At 38.5% G+C, this 21,556-nt stretch overlaps 1 protein-coding gene across 40 annotated transcripts in view; it reads right to left on the bottom strand.

The window, feature by feature from the left end:
* Positions 1–1,360: 1,360 nt before the first annotated feature.
* The window catches only part of FBXO38 (F-box protein 38), a 53,130-nt gene continuing 32,934 nt past the window's right edge, over positions 1,361–21,556 (bottom strand). For 16 of the 40 annotated variants that reach the window (XM_081495677.1, XM_081495683.1, XM_081495678.1 and 13 more), the window contains 10 exons: positions 17,664–17,783; positions 15,952–16,131; positions 13,671–14,405; positions 8,635–8,735; positions 8,308–8,410; positions 6,393–6,559; positions 4,741–4,886; positions 3,503–3,606; positions 2,905–3,018; positions 1,361–2,223 (listed from right to left, as the gene is read on the bottom strand). In XM_081495677.1, the coding sequence (XP_081351803.1) occupies positions 2,045–2,223; positions 2,905–3,018; positions 3,503–3,606; positions 4,741–4,886; positions 6,393–6,559; positions 8,308–8,410; positions 8,635–8,735; positions 13,671–14,405; positions 15,952–16,131; positions 17,664–17,783 (1,949 nt within the window). In that variant the 3' untranslated portion in view covers positions 1,361–2,044. Of the gene's footprint in view, positions 2,224–2,904; positions 3,019–3,502; positions 3,607–4,740; positions 4,887–6,392; positions 6,560–8,307; positions 8,411–8,634; positions 8,736–13,670; positions 14,409–15,951; positions 16,132–17,663; positions 17,784–21,556 lie in introns of all 40 variants that reach the window. The other 24 variants (XM_081495699.1, XM_081495700.1, XM_081495701.1 and 21 more) reach the window with 6 other exon arrangements.

Genomic DNA, 21,556 nt, shown 5'->3' with positions numbered 1-21,556 from the left:
GTTTTAAGCCAAAAGCATTAGCTTTGGTTATCATGGTTATGCTTCCCTGGTGGCTCTTGGGCTTCCCTTGTGGCTCAGCTGGTAAAGAATCCGCCCCACGATGCGGGAGACCTGGGTTCGATTCCTGGGTTGGGAAGATCCCCTGGAGGAGGGAAAGGCTACCCACTCAGTATTCTGGCCTGGAGAATTCCATGGACTGTATAGTCCATGGGGTCGCAAAGAGTCAAGACATGACTGAGCAACTTTCACTGGTGGCTCAGACGGTAAAAGAATTCACCTATAATGCAGGAGACCTGAGTTCGATCCGTGGGTCAGGAAGATCCCCTAGAGTAAGAGAAAGCTACCCACTGCAGTATTCTTGCGTGGAGAATTCCATGGACAGAGGAGCCTGGCGGGCTACAGTAAAGATGGTTGCAAAGAGTTGGAAACCACTGAGAAACTAACACACACATATACACGTTACAGTTACAGTGAAAAAACAGGTTTAGATGAGTCTTAGCTGAGTTGGGGGCTCTGTATTACTTTGAAATATCTAGAATGTCCTGTAATTTGTTTCTCACCTTTTAGTGGTCACAGTTCTCACCTGCAGAGTGGAATACACTCTTAGAAGAGAGGTAGCTGAGTTAAAAACAAGGTACTAAAGAGATGACTGAATGCAGCACCATTCTTCCTAATATAAACAGGCAAATTTAATTAAAGTCTGAAGAAACTGATTTAACAGTGTTAGTGTTAGTAAATACTTGCCAGCACCTTGTCTTTCTTTAAGTATTAATGATGAAGAGAGAGGCAGCCTGGTAGGAATCAGACACTAGAATTCTTGTCCGGCTTGACCTTAACCTGCCCCTGACCATGGGAAAGCCATTTTCCCTCTAGGCTTCAATTAATCCCCTGTAAATGAAGGGGTTAGACTCTTACACCTCATACAGACTGTAATTACATATTCTATTTGGAAAGAGATTATAAAATATTCCCACAGACCTTCAGTTTATGTAGTTTGTTGTGGTTACTCAGCTAGAAACTGGCAAAGCCAGCATCCAAATGCAGGTGTTGCTCTAAAGGTTTTTTTTGCCTTAATCCTGGACACTGTGATACTGCATCTATCACTGCTGTGTATCAGGTAAACTTCTCTCCTTGAGAAAGGACATCTCCTGAAGACAAGGTATCTGGGGAAATTCTGCTGCTCTCAGTGTTCTATCAAAAAGAGTTGAACATTTTTGCAGCCACAGAACTTTTAAAAAAGCGATCAGAAATTAGATTACACTAAAATCTTACTTAGACACAACTCTATCTATGCATTCCTTTGCTGTGTAGTATTTGCTCCTCTTCTTTAAAATGAGCAATTCAGTTCCAAGGCAAGAAAAAAGTTTTTAATAAACTTTTATTTTTATATTCAAGATAAAGCATATACACAACTGAATATGGAAATAAATAACTAGAAATGCTTTGGAAACTTTTCCATTTCCCCCTCAAACTCATGAGTCTTTTTAACTTCATTTTAAGAAATATGGCAACTATAATACCAAGAGAAAAAAAGAACCACAACTTTGTACAGAAACATATAGCCGCCTCTGACTATAAGGTTAGCTGGAGTTTTAATAAACACAAAAGAGCACAAGACAAAAAAGACTCTTCAACAGATATACTCAGACAGCTTCGCTCGAGAAGAAAAAGGCACAGATTTAAGGGAATGACAGTGATTATTAAGAATATAGTAAATGGGGGCTCAGCCAAAAAGTGATACTTTATGAACTAAGTCTGGAAAAATGAACAAAATGAACTCTTTCCAATTACCTGCCTTCATTAAAATGAACTTTTAAATTAAATTGTATAAACATATGATATAAAGCTGGTACTTAGGAAGTATCTTTGTATATCTCCTCTATGTACAAATCTTTGTATACAACTTCAATGTTCCTGATACATTTTCTATACACCAAAATGAGCCCGGGCCTCCCAACTGCACGCCCCCAAGTCTCTGTGGGGCTTGCTGGCAGTTGGACAGCCCCAGCAGCACTCCGAGGACAATTAGAAAGAAGAGGGCCAGTTAAATGTAGTCATCTTCAACAGGCTCTCCATTGACGTCACAATAGTGGATAAAGATCGCCACTACTCGCTGAAATACACCCTTCTTCATCTGACGCATCTCTGAAATTTCCTCTCCTATTGTTTCCATACAGATGTCTGCAGACAGCTGCCCTTTCCTTCGAGGAGCATAGATGGTGCCTTGGAAAGTAGAAAGAAAAGGGGAAACAAGATTATCAAAATCATTTGGGAAGCTACTCTGATTAAGCTGGTCCATGAGATATGCCTGTATACTCATGCAGTGTACTGATGTATGTTTAGCTCATGGAATGAGTTCCCATCAGTGTGGTTATACTACTGTGATGCCAAAAAGAGTGCATATGATTACAGGCCCAAGGAGAAAATGCACCAGAGATGTAAATCATATATATGTACATTTAGTTTTATGAAATCTATTTCATAAATAGATTTCCTAAAAGCTACACCTAAATTGTTAAGTTCCCACATGCTACCCAACAAGAAGCAGCTCATAATGAGCAGAATAATTAGTATAAGTGGAACAATTTTAAACAATATACTTTACCAATTCTTTAACAAAGAGTAACAAGATCATCAACATTTAGGTAATTAAAAAAAAACAAACTAGGCAGGAAAATCTGTCTGAAGGGCTCCTTCCTACCTATCCCTAGTTAAGTCAATGATTCTCTATTGTACGCATTTAGAGCCGTTCTGTTTTTGAGCAAGGGGAGAACCAAACAATAATAAAAAGCAAAAACATTTATATGGGAAGTGATTAAAAGCTGCACTGCTTGTAACTCAAACAAAATACTCAGGATCTAACGCTCAAACTAGAGAATAAAAATAAAGTCAGGTCATAATTACTTTCTTCATCATCCTCAAAATCGTATCTCGCAAAGCTGTTAGGTTCTGCTGCCCGTAGTGATCTCAACCAAGGGAAGTCTGAAATCATGGAATACGGTGCTCCATCCACAACACCTAAAAGAAGACAGATCAACAGTGCTACTGGTGGGGAAGTAATGATAGGGTCAAATGTGTAGCATTTCAAAAGCAGCACCAGAGCTATGGATTCCAATTCTAGCTCTGCTACTACTTGGTCATGTGATTTTGATCATCCTTGGCTTTCATTAAGCCTCAGTTTCTCTCCCTTTATGTTTGTGTGTGTGTGTATACACAAAATAAAGAGGCTGACACAGGTTCCCTCAAGTCACTGCAACTCAAGCTGTATCAAGTTTCAATTTCTTGTACTTTTCGTTTCAATACTGTTGATTATTTTAGGGGTGGCAAAGACTCATACAGGGAGAGCAATATTTATCTCATCCCTGCTACCTGTAGATATTTAATATTCCCATTATTTTGACAAACTGTAAGGCTCCTACTCCTATCTTCCCTAAGACATGTCTCTCCATCTAGTTAGTTAACAGCTCTTTAGCTTTCTAACCATTTACAAATAAATGCTCACCTTCTAAAGTATAGATTTCTCTACCCCAGGGATACTTAGGGTACTTCTTTAAGTCATCTTCACTTCGTGTGGCTTCAGGGAAGAATTCATACTTAATGAGCTCTCTGGAGGCAACAGGAAAAATTAAAAAATTATAAAACTGAAAATAATGTTGGGATACATGTTAGAAAGGAACTATCAAAATGTGTCTTGCCTTGATTCTAATGAAGATCTCAAACAAAATATTAAAATAAACAAATGCATAAAGACTGATGCATATATTCTGATGATATAAAACATCACAGCTTTGGACTTCCCTGGTGGTCCGTGCTAAGTTGCTAAGTTGTGTCTGTTTGCGACCCCACGGGCAGTAGCTCACCAGGCTCCTGTCTATAGGATTTTCCAGGCAAGAATACTGGAGTGGGTTGGCAGTCCAGTGGTTAAGAATCCGCCTGCTAATGCAGAAGACATGGGTTCAATCCCTGTTCCAAGAAGATTCCACATACCACAAGGCAACTAAGCCGGTAGGCCCCAACTACTGGAGCCTATGTGCTCTGGAGTCCGTGCTCCAAAGCAAGAGAAGCCACCTCAATAAGAAGTCTGTGCACCACAATGAAGAGTTGCCCCTGCTCACTGCAACCAGAGAAAGCCCATGCACAGCAACAAAGACCTAGTAGAGCCAAAAATAAATAAATATATATATATATATTTTAAAAACAGAGTTTTTTAAGATCTTTAATTTGACCTCTTTTAAACATGCTGTGGGGCTTCCCTTGTAGCTCAGTCGTTAAAAAGTCTGCCTACAATGCAGGAGATCTGGGTTCAATACCTGGGTGAGGAAGATCCCCTGGAGAAGGAAATGGCAACCCACTCCAGTACCCTTGCCTGGAGAATGCCACGGACAGAGGAGCCTGGCAGGCTACAGTCTATGGGGTTGCAAGAGTCGGACACGACTTAGCGACTAAACCACCACAACCACCCAAACATGCTGTAGGCTAAAGGCATGAAACTAAAGGTACATGTACAGCCTGTTCTTGTGGTTTTTAAGCTTGAAAATAAAAAGTTACAAATATACATGTATGCATTTTAGTATTAAGTCTTATTTCCCTCATTTTTTTTTTCTTCACATATTTCATGTGTGTCAGTGCCTGAAAAGCCTGGATGAAATAATTTAAAATAAAAAACAATTAGGATTTGTTTCTGGGTATCCTTGCTCCACAGAATGATTCAGAAGGCTGTCAGGGCTGCAGATTACTTACTGGTTAATGTTTGCTATCGTGTCCATCCAGCTGCGAATGCGCACCTTGTTCCGGACATTGGGAGGGTTACTGAATTCATGGATAATACAGATATGATAGGGGTAGGGACCACTAAATAGCTTCTGCTCCAATGTTAGTGTGTCCACCTGTGGAAAATACCAGAGAGGATTTGGAACCAAGGAAGAGAATGCCTTAGCAATCTATCTCCTCGGGCTTGAACAATCTTTCCTTGGGACTTCAGTTTTTGAATCTTTGGCTGATTTGAAAATCAAATAGTCACATTCTGCCCTGAACACAACCTGCCATGCTAGGAATAAGGCTGAGCAAATTCATCTGTCTAGCAAGCTCAACAATTTACATCTCACTGTTGTATAAATGCACATTAAACCAGAGAATCTGGATTTAGGTAACTGATCCCAGGAATTGACTTCTGAGTATGTCCTTTACAGGTTTAAAGACTACATTATAAAACTGTGAATGTAGAACCATACACCCCACTCTAACTGGACTGCTGTCCATTCCTAAAGACAGAGCACATTTCCTTGCTTCCTTGTAGCCTTTGTTCACACTGCATCCCTATTATACTTATGAAATAAGTATAATATTTCACTTTGCCATCTTAATGACATACATGTCTACCTCCTTCATGGAAAGGCAAATTTCTCAAGGGAAGGATGACGTCCTGTGTATTTTTCAGCCCCAGCAAATTATAAACACTCAACAAGCAATCTGTGTACTGAAATGACTCTTTTCAGGCAAGGTTCAAACACTGACTGCAAACACTGACTGTTTAAAGGTTATTATTTCCTTTAAACTTTCTTTTGACATCAAGCAGTTTTACATGCAATGCTACTCTTTTTTTCCCCTCAGTTTTATTGAGAAATAATTGACACACATCACTGTATACACTTAAGGTATACAGCACGATGCTTTATTATTATATATATTGTGAAATTTTACCACAGTAGGTTCAGCTAACAGCCATCATCTCGTACGGATACTATAAAATGTTTACTCTTAATAATGATAATGGTAATAACAGCAACTATCATTTGATTGCTTAGTATATGCCAGGAACTGTGCTAGCACTTAACATGTATTAATTTAACCATCACAGTAACTGCAGGTTTTTATTCTTCTAATTTTAGAGATGAAGAAACTAAAACATAGAAGTCAAGCAATCTGCTACAGATCAGTGAACCAGAACTGGAACCAGGAAGTCTGAAACCAGAGTCTGCTCTTTATCACAGGCAGCTTTTAATAAGTATAAAAACTTGTTGAAAAACAACTCTCCTCATCATATAACTTGCTAAAAGCCCCACAATGATCTATTAGAGAAGCACTGATGCAGAAAACTGGCAAGATAGTCTAGGTTGGTTAAAAAACTCTGGAGAATCCAAAGAAACATTACTGTGGATTCAGCAAATGAATAAACGCCAATTTTAAAAAGGCTGAAGACTAAAAAAAGGATGAGTACAATATGTTATAGAGAAGGCGATGGCAATCCACTCCAGTACTCTTCGCCTGGAAAATCCCATGGACGGAGGAGCCTGGTGGGCTGCCATCTATGGGGTCGCAGTTGGACACAACTGAAGCGACTTAGCAGCAGCAGCTGCTTTTTGTCATCACCAAAAAGAAGCAGAGCTCGTTACCTGCTGCATGGGGCGTAGGTATATGATACGGTTTCTCTCAGGAGGCATCCTTAGTATCTGGTCTAGTACCTGATCCATATTCAGTTTCTTGCACTGTGCATAATCAAATCGGTTTACGATTGGTGCATTTTCTACTTTTAAATGTTTCAGTACCCTGCATCTTGTAGCTACAAAATGAAAACAAAGGTAAGATCTATAAATAACTTACACAAAATAACAGAGCAACGTATATAGCCTATTTGGAATCCTCTTTTGAGGACTGGCACATTTTTCATTAGCATAAAATACTGCAGATAAAAACATCTTTAACACAGGCCAAGTATTATTATACAGGACAACTGACAGTCATCAAAATGACTTGAAAATATGATTCTGTCCCATTCAAAGGGAGACTGTCACCCTCATGCTAGAAAGGAAGTGAAGGCACCCTTTCTTATCTAAGATGTTACTGACAAGAAATTCAGGTCTCAGATAATGACTTGCCTAAATACAGGAATTGTTTAGGAAATGTTTATTGAAGAGGATGAATGACAGCAACTATTGAACTATACAACTTTATCGGTAATGGTTCACATACGTTATCTGTCATTTGCCCATAGGGAATAAGCAGTGTTGGTTTCAATTCTTATCACAGTATAAAACCAGAACCTTAAAAAAAAAAAAAAAAACCAACTCAGAAATATTTGGATACTTTGGTCAAAAGTTGTACAGTCCAGTATGGTAGTCACTAGATACCTGGACCTATTTAAATTTAAATTAACTAAAATGTAATAAAACTAACAATTTAGTTCCTCAGACACTAGTCAGAGTTCAAATGTTCAGAAGTCACAGGTAGCCAGTGGTTACATATAAAACTATAGAGATACAGACTATTCCATCACTGCAGAAAGTTCTACTGAGAAACATGATTAAATATTCTTCCTATTTAACATACAAATGTGAGGTTACAGAGAAAAGTAAATGTGACACATTTAACTACAATAGGATAACAACTTCAGAAAAATACCCCCTTCCTTTTTTTTAATCTTACATACCATATACATACGTGTAACCATGTATCAATCACTCCATTTAACCTTTGCAAATGCTTTATAAAGTAAGTATAATTATGTACACTTTACAGATCGAAAAAAATCAACGCAGAATACGTAAGTTGCACAAAGCAAGAAACAAGTCAGTTTTTCATGATTTTACATGGATAGTATCAAAATCAATTTTGAGTAATAATGGAAAAATAAACAGATAATGTATGAGGCATACTATGTATCTGAAGTTTTTAACTCATGCATTTTCAATTTAAAAATTTTAAACTTTTAATAACTTACTTATTTGCTTAGAGATACATATGTATATTAAAAAGATATGAGAAATGTATTGGAAGGACATATATTAAATACACAACCAAAGGTAATGGGAGCCAATGGGACTGGCAATGAGGGACAAATGGGACTGGAAAGAAATGTAGGGCCTAGACTAGGGATGATGTGTCATGAACTGAGGTTATGATTGATGGTATCAAATCCAGAGCAGTCAAGCACTTAAGGCCCAGTCACCACTCCCTCTGTAAACACACACATAAAGACATGTCCAACACCACACAGCTAGAAAATAGCAAAGGATTCAAGATGAGGCCTACTTGACTCTAAACCCCATATATGCTGTTGACTTAACCTCTGTCAGATCAAGTTGCAATTATCTTGAGGAGGAAACTGGAGGAGAGTCTATATTAAAAGATAAACTAAGTGGCCCCTTGCAAATACTACAGAGTTGAGAACTACAGAATGAGGACAGAATTAGAAAAATCTAACTGATTCTTTGAAAAAGCAATACAGTAATGTTATTATAGTATTTATGAAACTTTAATCCTTTAAGCTCAGTCATGATGCTCTAGTATGAGATGGGCCTAAGTACATACCATGGATGAACATCATCTTGGGACAGTCTTTCAGCACTAGATCTGTGATTCCACAGTTGGTCATAGTGACTCCAACAAGATTTTTGGATTTTAATACAAGGACCTACAAGGAAAAAAATTTAAAAGATGTACCTTCTAGAGTATGTACTTTTTCTTTAAAAAAAAAAAAAAAAACCTAAATGTTTTCACTGGCACAACTGAGAAGCAACTACTACCAATCTCTTCTCTTTAGGGCAAAGAAAATACGTAAAGACGGAAACTTCAGTTCCTTTACATTATTTAGGAACTTGGCAGGACTGAAAGGTAAGTGAAGGTTTTCCCCTTCACCTGCACATGGTCATCCTCAATCACAGGATCACTGGTACTGGTGGACTTATCCGCTGTCCGCTTCCGCTTCATGGCATGACGTGACTTTGTTTTGGCAACTTCTAAAAAAGGCGAGAGGAAATCCAAATTTTAGCTTTGTTGTCTTTCCTTCAAAGAGAGCACACTGAAATGCATAGGTATAAACTCCATTAAGGCAACTCTCAATTCTACTACTTGGTTCTCAAAGGAATACAAACAGACTGCCATTTCCAAATGACTTCCAAAACAAGATAACCTTCTGCTGTCTCAAACATACCAATGTCAAACATACATCGTGCTCTTCATACCTGGGCCATTCCAACAATCTAATCAACATTTTCATCTCTACACACTCAACCTATCCTAAATACTACTGGTAAGATTAAACTCACCAATTTCCTGCTAAACAACTTTAACTCATTGACTACTGCTTAGGGAATACATATTAATGCCTGACATTTGGAGCTATACTTTAGCCCCAACCTTTCTCAACTTTACCCCATACCATATCCTAGTCATCTCCTATTGCCAATGGCTCTGAAGTCATTGATCATTTTAGCTTTTCCTGCCCACCTTTCCTGACTTCAATTTTTGAAATACTATCCATCCCTGAAAGGTCTAGCTTAAATGCTACCTGCTCTAATAAGTCACCTGGATCCCCAAACATCTGGTTCTATAATTCCCTGTATATGTTTTATTTCTCCATTTAAACTAAAAGCTCCTTGAAGACAACAACATTGTCTTATTTCATCTTCGTATCAACGTCAGCTGCTAACGATGAGCTAAAATGAACATTTATTGAATGAAATGGCACTCAACATTCACTGAATGATTGAAAGCATCACAGACACATCAATGGAATAACAATAATAGCAAATATTTACTGAGCGCTTACTGTGTGTCAGGCACTTTTCTGAGGGTTTTACTTATATTAACTAATTTAATCTTGTTAACAGCCCTCTGAGATAGATTCTTCTCCTTGTTTTACAAATAAGTAAACTCAGACATGGAAAGAGAAAACAGTTTGCCAAGGTATTTACCACTGTGCTAGAAAACCTGCAATCACTTATCTGCCAAACTCTGCCTAGTTAGGCTCTAATTCATTTACTAGTATTTTTCTAAAACATTATAGTTTAATTATATAATCATCAAATATCATGTTGATATTAAGGACAAGTTCGAAATTCATCTCAAAAACTTAACAAGCACATATATTTTCCAAGACAAGACACTAAATCACTGTCTTCATTTTGAGTCATTCTGTAGCAGAGCATATACTTAAGATTGACATTTATTAATTAAATCCCACCTTATTGCACAATACTACTAGACTACAAACTTGGTAACTCGCTCACTTCAAGCTTGAAAGACCACAAAGAAAGGGAAACAAGATACAAATACTGAAAATTTCCAAAGGCTTGGGGTTGTATAGGAACTCTACAGATCCAGTTCAAGTGGTTTTTTTCTCTTTTCAATATACCAGAACTCTTTCCTCCACCATTCAAAATCTTTGTGAAATATTACGCAAAACAACTGAAGACAGCTACTTTGGTTGAAGCCTAGAAGGGACTCCAAGAGTTGTTACCTATCAAATTTCCTCCAAGGACTTTGAACCCAAGCAAAAATCCTGGGTTTCTAGAAAAGAAAACTACTGATACACTGAAGGCCAACTTACACAGTACTCCTGAAGGAGCTTCATGAATAATCTAGTTATCTTCATTGACAGGGAATCTTCTAACAGCAGCACCATTTCATACAACAGCCAAATTTCACACACCCGTTTCAACCAATAATAAGTCCTGGTTCCCTCTCCCAGTGCCACAAAATGAAAACAGAAACAGGTTTGCTTTCATTCCTTCATCACAGTGTTCAAATAAGACTCTTCTATCAGCACTCTCCTTTCATGCTCCAATCTTCACCCTCTCACTGTCATGGATTGCTTCCCTCTCCTACTCTCTAACTGATCAGAATATTGGGCTCAAACTTAAATTTCCTGTTCTCCTGAGTACCCAAATTGGCAGTTTGTTTACTAAGAAAAATTGTAAAACTAAGTCACATTTTATATGTAGATAATCTTGAAAAACAAATGCTTCCCAATGTAAAAAGAAAACAGAGTACATTGTGTGTTTTTCTTATGCCCCCTTCTTTGTTTAGGGACAATCCTTAGTGATTTTATACATCCACCAGCATCAACATACCTCATATGATGGCTCCTACCACTTATTAAGTTCACAATTATTCACTCAAGACCCATACCATGTAAGACATTGTGCTAGAAGCTGGGAATATTATGGTGAGCAAGCAGACACTGTCCCTGCCCTCATGGAGCTCATAGTCTATTGGAAAAATAGACAGTAAAACACGGAATTACAACACACAGTGTACATGACATTAGTGAAGATGCTACGGAAACACAGAAAAGCAGACCAATGCAGTCATGGGTGTTAAGGAAAGAGGTTAGTATTCATGAGAACCGTATCATGCTCATCTTAAATGCCATTCTTTAACAATCCAATTAGTTATTTTTGTGATATTTATTTTATAAAGCATTATACAATGAGGAGAAAAAGAACAACTTACAGGCATTTATTCCCAATATAGGAAATCACAAGACAAATAACTACTTCTAACATGGTTTTAACACTACATAAAGCCATAAATAAAAAACCAAATTAAAAATGCAAATATTTTCTTTGAAGTAATTTTTAAAAAATCTGTAACACTCAGTCAAGTTTGTTCCTTTATTAGTTTGGACTTTTCTCCTTAAAACTTTTAAAGCAGAATGGCCAACAGATAAAAAAAATGCTAGATTAAAAATAGCAAGCTGAAAGTCACCCACATAAACTGTTCTTCCCAAAAAAGATATGGATAATTTAAAAATCAGCAGTTTGAAATTTCCCCAGAAAAGCTGTTATTGAAAGTAAATGGACATTTGTATTGTGTTAAAAAATATTAGCAGGTAATTTACCTATCATATACACTATACACATTAACTATAGACATTGTAAGTCTTCTCAAATTGGAATAAAAAAAAAATCAATAAGACAACAGATATAATTTACCTAAAAAAGTAAAAAGCACTACATAAATTTACTTCTAGTAAATTATTTAACGTAAGAAAAAGTTCTGGTCACGAAACAAGTCAGAAGAAAGTGGCAAAGGGAATAAGAGAACATAAGGCAAAGAAGTCAAACCCCCTCCCCTAAGATGGTTAATGTGAAGGACCCACATTAAAAACACAAGCAAAACACTCCCCACCCCAAAACAGTAACAGCTCTTAAAACTTTACCAAGGCACAGGAGACAAAAATAGTCCCTAAATAAAGACTCAAAAACTGATCATTATCTTTTCAGTCAATCAATGTAAAGGAATTATAAACAAAACATAGGAATGTTTGTTTCTGCAACTTGACAAATTATAAAACTATAAAAGTAAGTGATAAATGCATGACTAACCAAGGAAATTTTGCCAAGAGTAATGAATGAGGACAGAACACTAGAATAGGACAGCATGCCAAGAGATAAACTGCAATAGAGCCAAAGTACATGATAAAAGAGTATTTCAAAATAATGATGAGGATGGATGTCAGTAAGCAGTACTGAGACAACGAGGTGACAATTTGTAATTAAAAAACAGTTCCCAAAGATTATAATAAAGATTTAAACTAAAATAAACAAATACATGAATAAAAGAATGACAAGATGTGAACAATTATCTGAGCCAGGTTTACAGAAGGCTTTCCAGAGCATAAAAACAAAGATATCACAAAACTAAACATGTAGATCTGACTTTACAAATATGAAAAACCATACAACAAAGGGTGTCCTAATGGGGTGTTTCTGTTTAACGGGCACAGACTTTCAATGTGGGATGATGAAAAAGTTGAGCTGGATGGTGGTGATGGATGCATAACAATATGAATATACCTAATGCTAAAAGCTATATACTACAAAATGATTAAAATGGTAAATCCACGTTATGTATAAAAAAAGATAAAAAGCATTTAAAATTCAAGCTGGGAAAAGTATTTTCATCATGGCAGAACAAATGGTTGTAAAGCATGATAAAATCTTCAAATAAAACTCATATACTTTGAGTTTATGATTGGTAACAGTACATAAATAAGGTCTCATATTTATCTTATGAAAGCTTGTTTTTGTTAGTTTAACTCCACATGATTTAATCAACTCTATGTAGTATATAAAAAGGTACTCTATGTGCTGGGTGTTGATGTAAAGATTATAAAATTGAGTGAGACTTAGAGAAAATAAAATGTATTATTATTCACTGACAGCTATATACAACTTAATAAAGGCAGCAGACAGTATTTAAAAATAAGATCAGAAATATAAACAGAATTATAATTAAGAAATGTGCTTTACCCCTACCTAATCCAATGCCTTGGCATACAAATAAATATTAATGAAATTGTATACATATGTACATCTTGAATATATCTTCATCAAAATAATTCTCAGCTAAACCACTTACTTACCTGCTTATCTCCTGGCAAACCTGACTGGAGACAAAACTAGACTTTGGAAAAAATTACTGAATACTGCAGAAACAAACATAGGGGTATACCCATATACTGTGCTCCCCCGGCCCCAACAACTTACAGTCTTTACCTTTTGGCTAAGGTTTTAAAACTTAACTAGTTAAGTCTTAAAAGTTAAGACTTCTGAATGTGGAATGGGAGCAGAGTTTATATATTGGGAATAAGACATCAAAATCAGTACAGTATTTAAGGTCAATACATATACACAATTATACTTTTCTTAGAAGCATAACTATCTGAGCTTTTCTTGGCTGGATATCTTACAAGCTGTTTTACATGCCACCCCCACTCCCCGCTCCCATCCCACTGCTGAAAATTAGCTCAAGATCTATATGATCACAGAACCCAAACATAGAAATCAATTTGCCAAACTGGCTTTATGTAAGAAAACTTATAGAACGAGCAAATGCTCTTCTCTGGTCCTAACCTGCAGTAGCTAATCCTGGCAGCATTGTCATACCTGACTCAGATACCAGCGGTACATGGGAGAGTCTGCTCCTGGCCCTTGTTAGGGGCCTCCGAGGGTAGTCTTCATTAGACTGCACGTCACAGTGCTCAGGTTGGGAGCTCCCCCTCCTGTCCTCACCTGTAGCCCCAGAGCCACTCCCATTAGTCCTCTCATCATGTGCTGGGCCTGAAGACCCCCCTTGTGGCAGAGTCCTAAAGGAAAAGGCGGATCTCGTACCATCCGGGCCATTCACAACACAGGCTCGGCTGGTTGAAGGACGTTCCTCATCAGAACACCTGCTAGTTCTCCTTTGGGATTCCTGGGGCCTGTGACAGCAGCATCTGGGGCAGACAGAACTCTCTGCATCTCCCTCCTCCATGGCCTCAGAGTCCTCTGACCCACCGGGGGAGCAGACACACTGCCTGGACACATCCACTTCTGTAGGGCTAGGCTCGGAAGAGCCGCCGCTGTTCACCGTCCTTACAAAGTCGGGGCTTTGAGAAGCAGTGCTGTGTGAGCTGGAGTTTCCCACTGTGCTGGCGGTGGTGCTGCTGCAGCTGGGATAAACATCCTTGTTTTTTTTCTTTTCAGGAATATCCCTAGCTGCTTTCATATCGGCTTTGATCTGCTCACTGGTGACCTGACAGCCTTTCTCACAGCTGCTTTCCTCGAGAGGAAACTGCTTCGACTGGCCCATCTGATGGGAGTTGTACCTCTTTCGAAGTGGAGTCTTGCCTTTTCCACTTACTGCTTACAGAAAAAGAAGAATGGCCCGAGGAAAAGAAAAGATTTCAGTACAAATTCTGGACAAAAGGTAAGAGTAAATCTGGAACAGGAAACAATGTACACTAATTTTCCTAAGGCATAATGGCGACCACATCACTCAGCTGCTCAGAAGTTCTTTATGGCTCTCTAGTGCCTACCTGATTAACACTCTTGAGATCAGATGTCAAGGCTTGTCATGACCTAATTGCAAACTAACCTTCCATTCTTGTCCCCTCTATAAACATTCTACACCCCCACCCAAACTTTTCTTTGAATATACCCCTGCCTTATTACCTAGGAGCCTTTACTGTCACCAGTTTTTTTTGGCTTTGGACATCTGTTCAATCTCTTCTGCACTCCCACCCCAGAGCCACCACAGTACATGCCCTAAAATATTATCTATGTTTCTGACCTGACTCTTCAACCAGACTAGATGTTCCCGACAGAGGGAGGGAAACAGAGAGAGGTCAAGACTTATTTATCTCACCCCTCACAGCACCTAACACAGTACCTGTGGGCACAGTAAGGCTGAATGAATATACAAAAGCATACTTAAATTAGGTTTTGTCTGGCTGACACAAAATCTGGTTTCTAAATTCAGAAACTAAACTTTCTAGGAAACATTAGGTTAGTCAGCTGGTCACATGACTTTTCCTAAATGTCACTGTCCATAAAAGCTCCTTTAAACAAGTGTTAAGATAAATCTGAATTTCTTAAAAGGAATAAAGTAAGAAGTGAGTAATCAGTTAGTGGTTAGTAAGTTATTCCAAGTCTAAAGAACTGAGCTTACCATACACAGAAATGTGTGTACATTTCAGGTTCAGTGTTAAATGTATACAAATATATACTAAACATTCAGATACATTAAGGAATAGGGTTTTCAAGGAAAAATGAGTGGACAATTTAAAAAAAACCTCATCCTTTGCAGAAAATGGTAAGCATATGGTTCTGAGAAATAGAAGGGAAGACCAAGGAAAGAAGTATAAACCTAAAAGTTAACAGAATTAAAGTTTCTTGGTGAGGCAAACAGCAGAAGGTTGTGGACTGGATTTAAAGGGAGACAAGGGATTATAAGAACATACTTCAGGAGTTTCTCAAGCACCAAACTAACTACCAACATTTGCTAAATAAGCCCAAGTGGACAGATGCCCACCTGGGGAATGGTTGGTCTTCACTGCTCCAGATGACTCGGTTGTCATCTTTTATGTGAGGCACAGGCCCCTCACTAATCCCTGATACTCTGATGCCACAACTTCCTAAAGCCTCCACTATGGGACTGACAATCCTCACATCTTCTCCTCCCTGAGCCCCAATTCCACAATATTCTTGTGCTGCACTCGCCCTTGATAGCGCCACTCAAGATTTTCCTCTCTTGCTTGCTCTGCTGCCTTTCTTGCCCCCTGTCACATTTCATAAGGATATGTTAACTGTACCACAAGTTGTGGCAGGGACACAGTATGTAAACACCAGTGTGTCTGTTCTCATGGTGACTCTCACTAACAGTTCAGAGTAAGACACAGTCTCTCACCTGATAATTCCCTGGACTGCACAGACTCTCCGGTTTTTTCTTCACGCTCAGAGAAACGCCGGGCACCATTCTTAGGAATCCAGACTTCTTGGAGTTCTAGACTGTCTTCTTCATCATCACTCTCTGAGTCATGAACAGTAATTGGGGTTGGTTTTACTACACGCTGAAGACCACTGGGTCCTAAAACAAAGAGCAAAGGCGTAACAGTCAATTTTTGCCCAAGAAAGGCTTTCACTCAAAATACTGTTTCCAGTATTCTGGGATTACAGAGATGCTTTGGCTCTATGAAACCTCCCTGATCACTCATTTTCATGAGTATATACTTGGATGAGACACTGTGAAAACACTTTAATTCTAAGGCATTATGTAAACATTAAGTATGACTAATATACCACCCAACATTATAAAGGAAAATTAAAGTAGAAGAGCATATGGCATCTCCCTTCAAGATCTTCACTGATGGAAAGAGTCACATAATTAAATCCTAAAAATAATAATCATTATAATTATTTGAAAAATAGGCTAAATATTTTCCTAACTTTGCAAATGTCTGAATGAAAGCAAGCCTCTGAAACCTATAGACTGGTGAGAATTCTGCATTCTTTAACTAAGTACAGGTCTAATGCACTGGATGTCACAGATATGTTCTTGAAAGGCTGGATACATGCTACAATTTGGTTCTTTGATTATTTATATTTATGTAACAAATGTTTTGGGCTTCCCTGGTGGCTCAGCGGTAAAGAATTTGCCTGCCAATGCAGGAGATGCGGATTCAATCCCTGGGTTGGGAAGATCCCCTGGAGTAAGAAATGGCACCCAATGCAGTATTCTTGCCCGGGAAATCCCAGGGACAGTGGAGCTTGGCGGGCTGCAGTCCATGAGGTCACAAAGAGTCAGACACAACTTGGTGACTAAACAACAACAAAAAATTTTTTGTCTGCTTGGCATTACACATTGTAAACCTTCAGCTCTCACAACCCACTTTTCTCTGACAAGTGAGGAAGCTTTCCTATCTTTTTCCTGTCATACTGTATAATGCCTGGCACAGGGTAGGCACTCAAGTATTTGTTGAGTGAGCGACTGCATCTGTAAGACACTTAAAACAAGGTAGTTAAAGATGTTCTCAATTCAAAGGCAAGGTAGCATTTGAACAGACCAGGAGTGAGAAAATTTTAGTTTTGTTTTCTTGATCAATGGCTGAGTGGTCTTGAGTAAACCATTCGAACTTTTGAAAGAATATTAGTTTCCCTACCTGTAAAGATGAAAGATTGTATCAGGTAATCTTTATGGGTTATATGACTGCTATAAATGACCCAGTGGCAAACCGAGACTAGATCTTGTTCTGTCTATTATACCAAATCAACCACTCCACTTCTCCCCACCAAAATGAAGGGAGAGAATAAGCAGAACATTTAATCAGGTTCTTTTCTTATTTATAACTTGAGTGTTTTTTTTCTCCACACACACATATGTGTGTATACCAATAGAGAAAGAGGAGCTGCTGCCACAGTTAAAAAACAAACTAATAAGAGATAGATAGACACACATACACACAGAGCAAGAAATAACACAAGCATAGTCAAAAATAAACAGCATGTGACACATCATTAGCTGTCATGTGAAAAAAAACCATCATTCTCAGTGTTTTCCTTTCTTCATTAAAGTCAGGCCATAGTTTTTAGAACCATGAATGTGGGAAGTCACACGATTACCTGCTTGTTCCTCGTCAACATCCACAGGCATAACTGCCTGACTGTGAGCTGGAGTCTCATGTCCACTCTCGGCCATCACCTCTCCATCTTCTTGCACCATGTCTTCCATCTCATTCAGTGCTTAAACAAAAATCATCACAGTCAAAGTAAAACCAAGAGATGTCTAAGAAAACCACAATGGCAGGCAAAACTGTGGCACCATTAAGAAATGAACAGCCTCATGATCATTAGGCCCATTCTAAAAGAATATCATGTAAACGTGCTTCATTATATCGACATCAACAAGAAGTGTCCGATTCTATAGGAGGGGAGACCACAGATGGGAAAAGGATTACTTGGTAGAGAAAGTCCATCATTTTAAGATGAAAGGATGGAGAAAGGTATAGCTGAAAGAAGAAAGCACTTATCCATTTCTGAAGATGTTACCAGGGATGGCTATATGAGGGAACTGTTTGTCTCCCTCTAAGCTATTTGTTTGATGGCAGTGACAGCCAGCTACTGCAAGATCTCATGATCATCTTGTAAGCAGTTAGTCTTGTATCTGCCAGCTGAACCAGGATGCATTGAGCAGGAAAGCTCAAATTGTTTCTTTTCCTGCTCTCTAGAGAATATGGTCATATTCTCAGCTCATGTGTAGCAAGGATTATTAAACACAGGAAGTACATTTTTAACATTTTAGCATCATTCAAATGTTTAATCTGCATCTAAGTCTTCCAAGGCTATTAGTGAATAGCCTATCAGTGAATGGGAATTTTTATATTTTTCCAAATGATAAGCACATTGAATAATTTCAGACTGATAAGCTTCAAGATTTTAAAAGATTAAATTCAAATCCCTCAAGTCCGTATTCAAAGCACTCAGCCCAGTACTCTCTTACTCCTGACGCCTAAGCTAGGGTGCCTGCTCTCAGTTTGAATCAGGACAATACCAGTAGTGTCCTTTCCGTTTATAGAATGGCCAGGATCCAGATGGCAGGAGGCTGTGTCCACCCTGTGCACCACTCAACACCTATGGGTATACAACACTACTGCTATCAAATCCACCAACCATTTGAATGAAATGAAGAAGCCAACACAGAAGAAAACAAGATACTGTTCCTGAAAGAACTAAAGAATCTATTCAAGGAGATGAGAAAAATTCATACAGTCAACAAAGAAACAAGGTAAAATATGAGTATGCCAGAAACATACTATTCAGATAAATGCTACTGGAATATACACAGCAGCGAGGTCTGAGATTTCAGAGGGACACTGGGGTTTGCTTTGGTTTTGAAAATACACAACAGCACATTCCCTCTCATGTTTAGCCTCCCATCCCAAACTCTTGCCCAATTCTAGCCCTCAATACCTACACTTCATTTAGGGCCAAAAAAAAAGGACTGACCTTATCAAGAAATATTACATGATAAACGTCAATCAATTTGCTTCTTTCATTCAATTCTCAAGAGCGATTATGAATAGCAGCTAGTAATTAATGTGTACATATACTATGTCTGGCTCTGTGTTAAATGCCCTCATATACGTTAGTTATTTCTTATAGCAATCTTATGAGGGTATTATTACTAGTCTCATTTTTGCAGTTGAGGAAACTGAAGCTTAGAAGGGTTAGCAATTTAAGGGGATTTGAAATGAAGTCCATTTCCAAAGCCTGCTACAAAACATGCACGATGAGTAGGTGGAAAATTTATAGTCCCTGCTCTCAGAACACACACCTTCTAGCAGAAATGTCAAGACATATAAAATAAGGTCAAGGCAAGGCAACCTACTCCAGTATTCTTGCCTGGAGAATCCCATGGACTGAGGAGGCTGGTGGGCTGCAGTCCATGGAGCTGCAAAGAGTTGGACAGGACAGAGCGACTAAGCACAGCACAGCACATACTCATTAAGCGCTAGAACGGTCCAAGTAAAGGGAACATGGACAAAAAAAGCAGTTGTTAAGTCTCCTGTTGGACAGGGAAGGTTTCACTGAGATGGAGTGATATTTCATATATACCAGGAAGCATATAACATTTTCCAGAAGAGTAAGTAGGTCAGTGATAAAAAGAATAAGTTTGAGTTGCGGTAAGGGTATGAAAGAGGAAAGGAAGTTAAAAAGGTATTCTGGGTCCCAGACTGTGAAAAGCTTAAAACTGCCTCTTATAGGCAGAAGAAACCACTAGGACAGAACTACATTCTTATATCTATGTGGTAAGGATTTCAAAGCTGTTCAACAATTGCTTTTTAGGTTGCCACAATAACCTATGGAAATACTAAAAATACCCCGAAGTTATTTTAAACTTCAATTGCATTCATTCACTGAATATTTATTTAGAGCCTACTACAATGTGTTACTGTGCCTAGGTGCTGAGACAGTGGTTATATTCAATATCTCTAATCTCATGGAGTTTAGTTGGGGAAGAAAAAAATTTTTAGTAAAATTATTTTTTAGTCAACAATAAAAACATCAGAAAAGAATATCTTATGTAATAAAATGAAAAGAGGGTGATATAAGAGAATGAATTATTGGCACTTAAAGTGGGAAGGTGATCAAAAGGTTCAATAAGTCATGGAAATGTAAAGTACAGCATGCAGACTATATTTATTAATACTCTATTGCATATTTGAAAATTACTGAGAGAAGATCTTAAAATTTCTCATTACAGTAAACCACTGTAACTATGTATGGTGATCGATGTTTACTAAACTTATCGTGATTATTTTGCAATATGTACAAATAATGTAAATTATACCTCAACTGAAAAAAAAGAAGATTAAGGTGGTAAGGAAAGACAGCTCTGAGATTAATATTTAAGCTAAGACCTACATATCGAGAAGAAGCCAGCCATGCAAAGATGGAAGGGAGGACATTCTATGAAGAGGCAGCAGTTAGTACAACAGTTGGTGCCAGTTTGGCACATTCAAGCACAGTGTGTGAGGTGGGGAGTAGTACAAGGTGAGAACAAGCCAGATTATGTAGCACTTCATGGCTCGAATCAAGAAGCTAGATTTATTCTAAGGCAGAGGGGAGCTGTCGGAAAGTTTTACAAAAGGGAGTAACACTGTCTGGTATTTGTTTTTTAAAAATTGCCCTGGCTGCTCTAAGAACTAATTTTACTGTAAAAGCTATTAAAACATTTAGGTAAAAAAGGTCTGGTACAATGAGGAAGAAGAATGTAGATAGACTGGGGAGATGTTTTAGAGACAGTCAACAGAACTTACTGAAGACTCCATGTTGGAGAGAGCAGGTAGGTGGTGGTGTAAAGCAAAGAAAGGATAATGTCTTGGGGAAGACAGGCAAGATGGCGGAGGAATAGGATGGGGAGACCACTTTCTCCCCAACAAAATCATCAAAAGATCATTTGAATGCTGAGCAACTTCCACAAAACAACTTCTGAACGCTGGTGGAGGACACCAGGCACCCAGAAAGGCAGTCCATTCTCTTCGAAAGGAGATAGGACAAAATATACAAGACAAAAAGAGAGTCAAAAGAGTTATGGATGGAGACCCGTCCTGGGGAGAGAGTCGTTGTGAAGGAGAAGTTTCCAAACAGCAGGAAACCCTCTCACCAGCGGGTCTGTGGGCAGTTTTGGAATCTCAGAGGGCAACGTAACTGGGAGGAAAAAAACAACCCACAGAATATGCACCTAACCGCAACTCCCAGTGGAGAAGTAGCCCAGACGCTCGTGTCCGCCACCAGTGAGCGGGGGCCAGTCAGGGAGGTGCAGGCTGCATGCTTAGGGTAAGGACTGGGCCAGGATGCCCTGAGGACAATCTGAGCAAGCTAATGTGAGATAGCGACCCAAACTGTGGGATAGCCAGAGAGGAAAAAAAATAAGTCTCCCGGGAAAGTCGCTAACCTGGCCCTCTCACAGAACAAAGGATTGAGCGAATACCAAAGGAGAGCTAGCTGGCTGC

Source organism: Giraffa tippelskirchi, chromosome 6 (genome assembly GCF_054371585.1).
Source record: "Giraffa tippelskirchi isolate mGirTip1 chromosome 6, T2T-mGirTip1v1.2.pri, whole genome shotgun sequence".
Classification (NCBI taxonomy): domain Eukaryota; kingdom Metazoa; phylum Chordata; class Mammalia; order Artiodactyla; family Giraffidae; genus Giraffa; species Giraffa tippelskirchi.
This window is presented reverse-complemented; position numbering and strand designations above follow the sequence as displayed.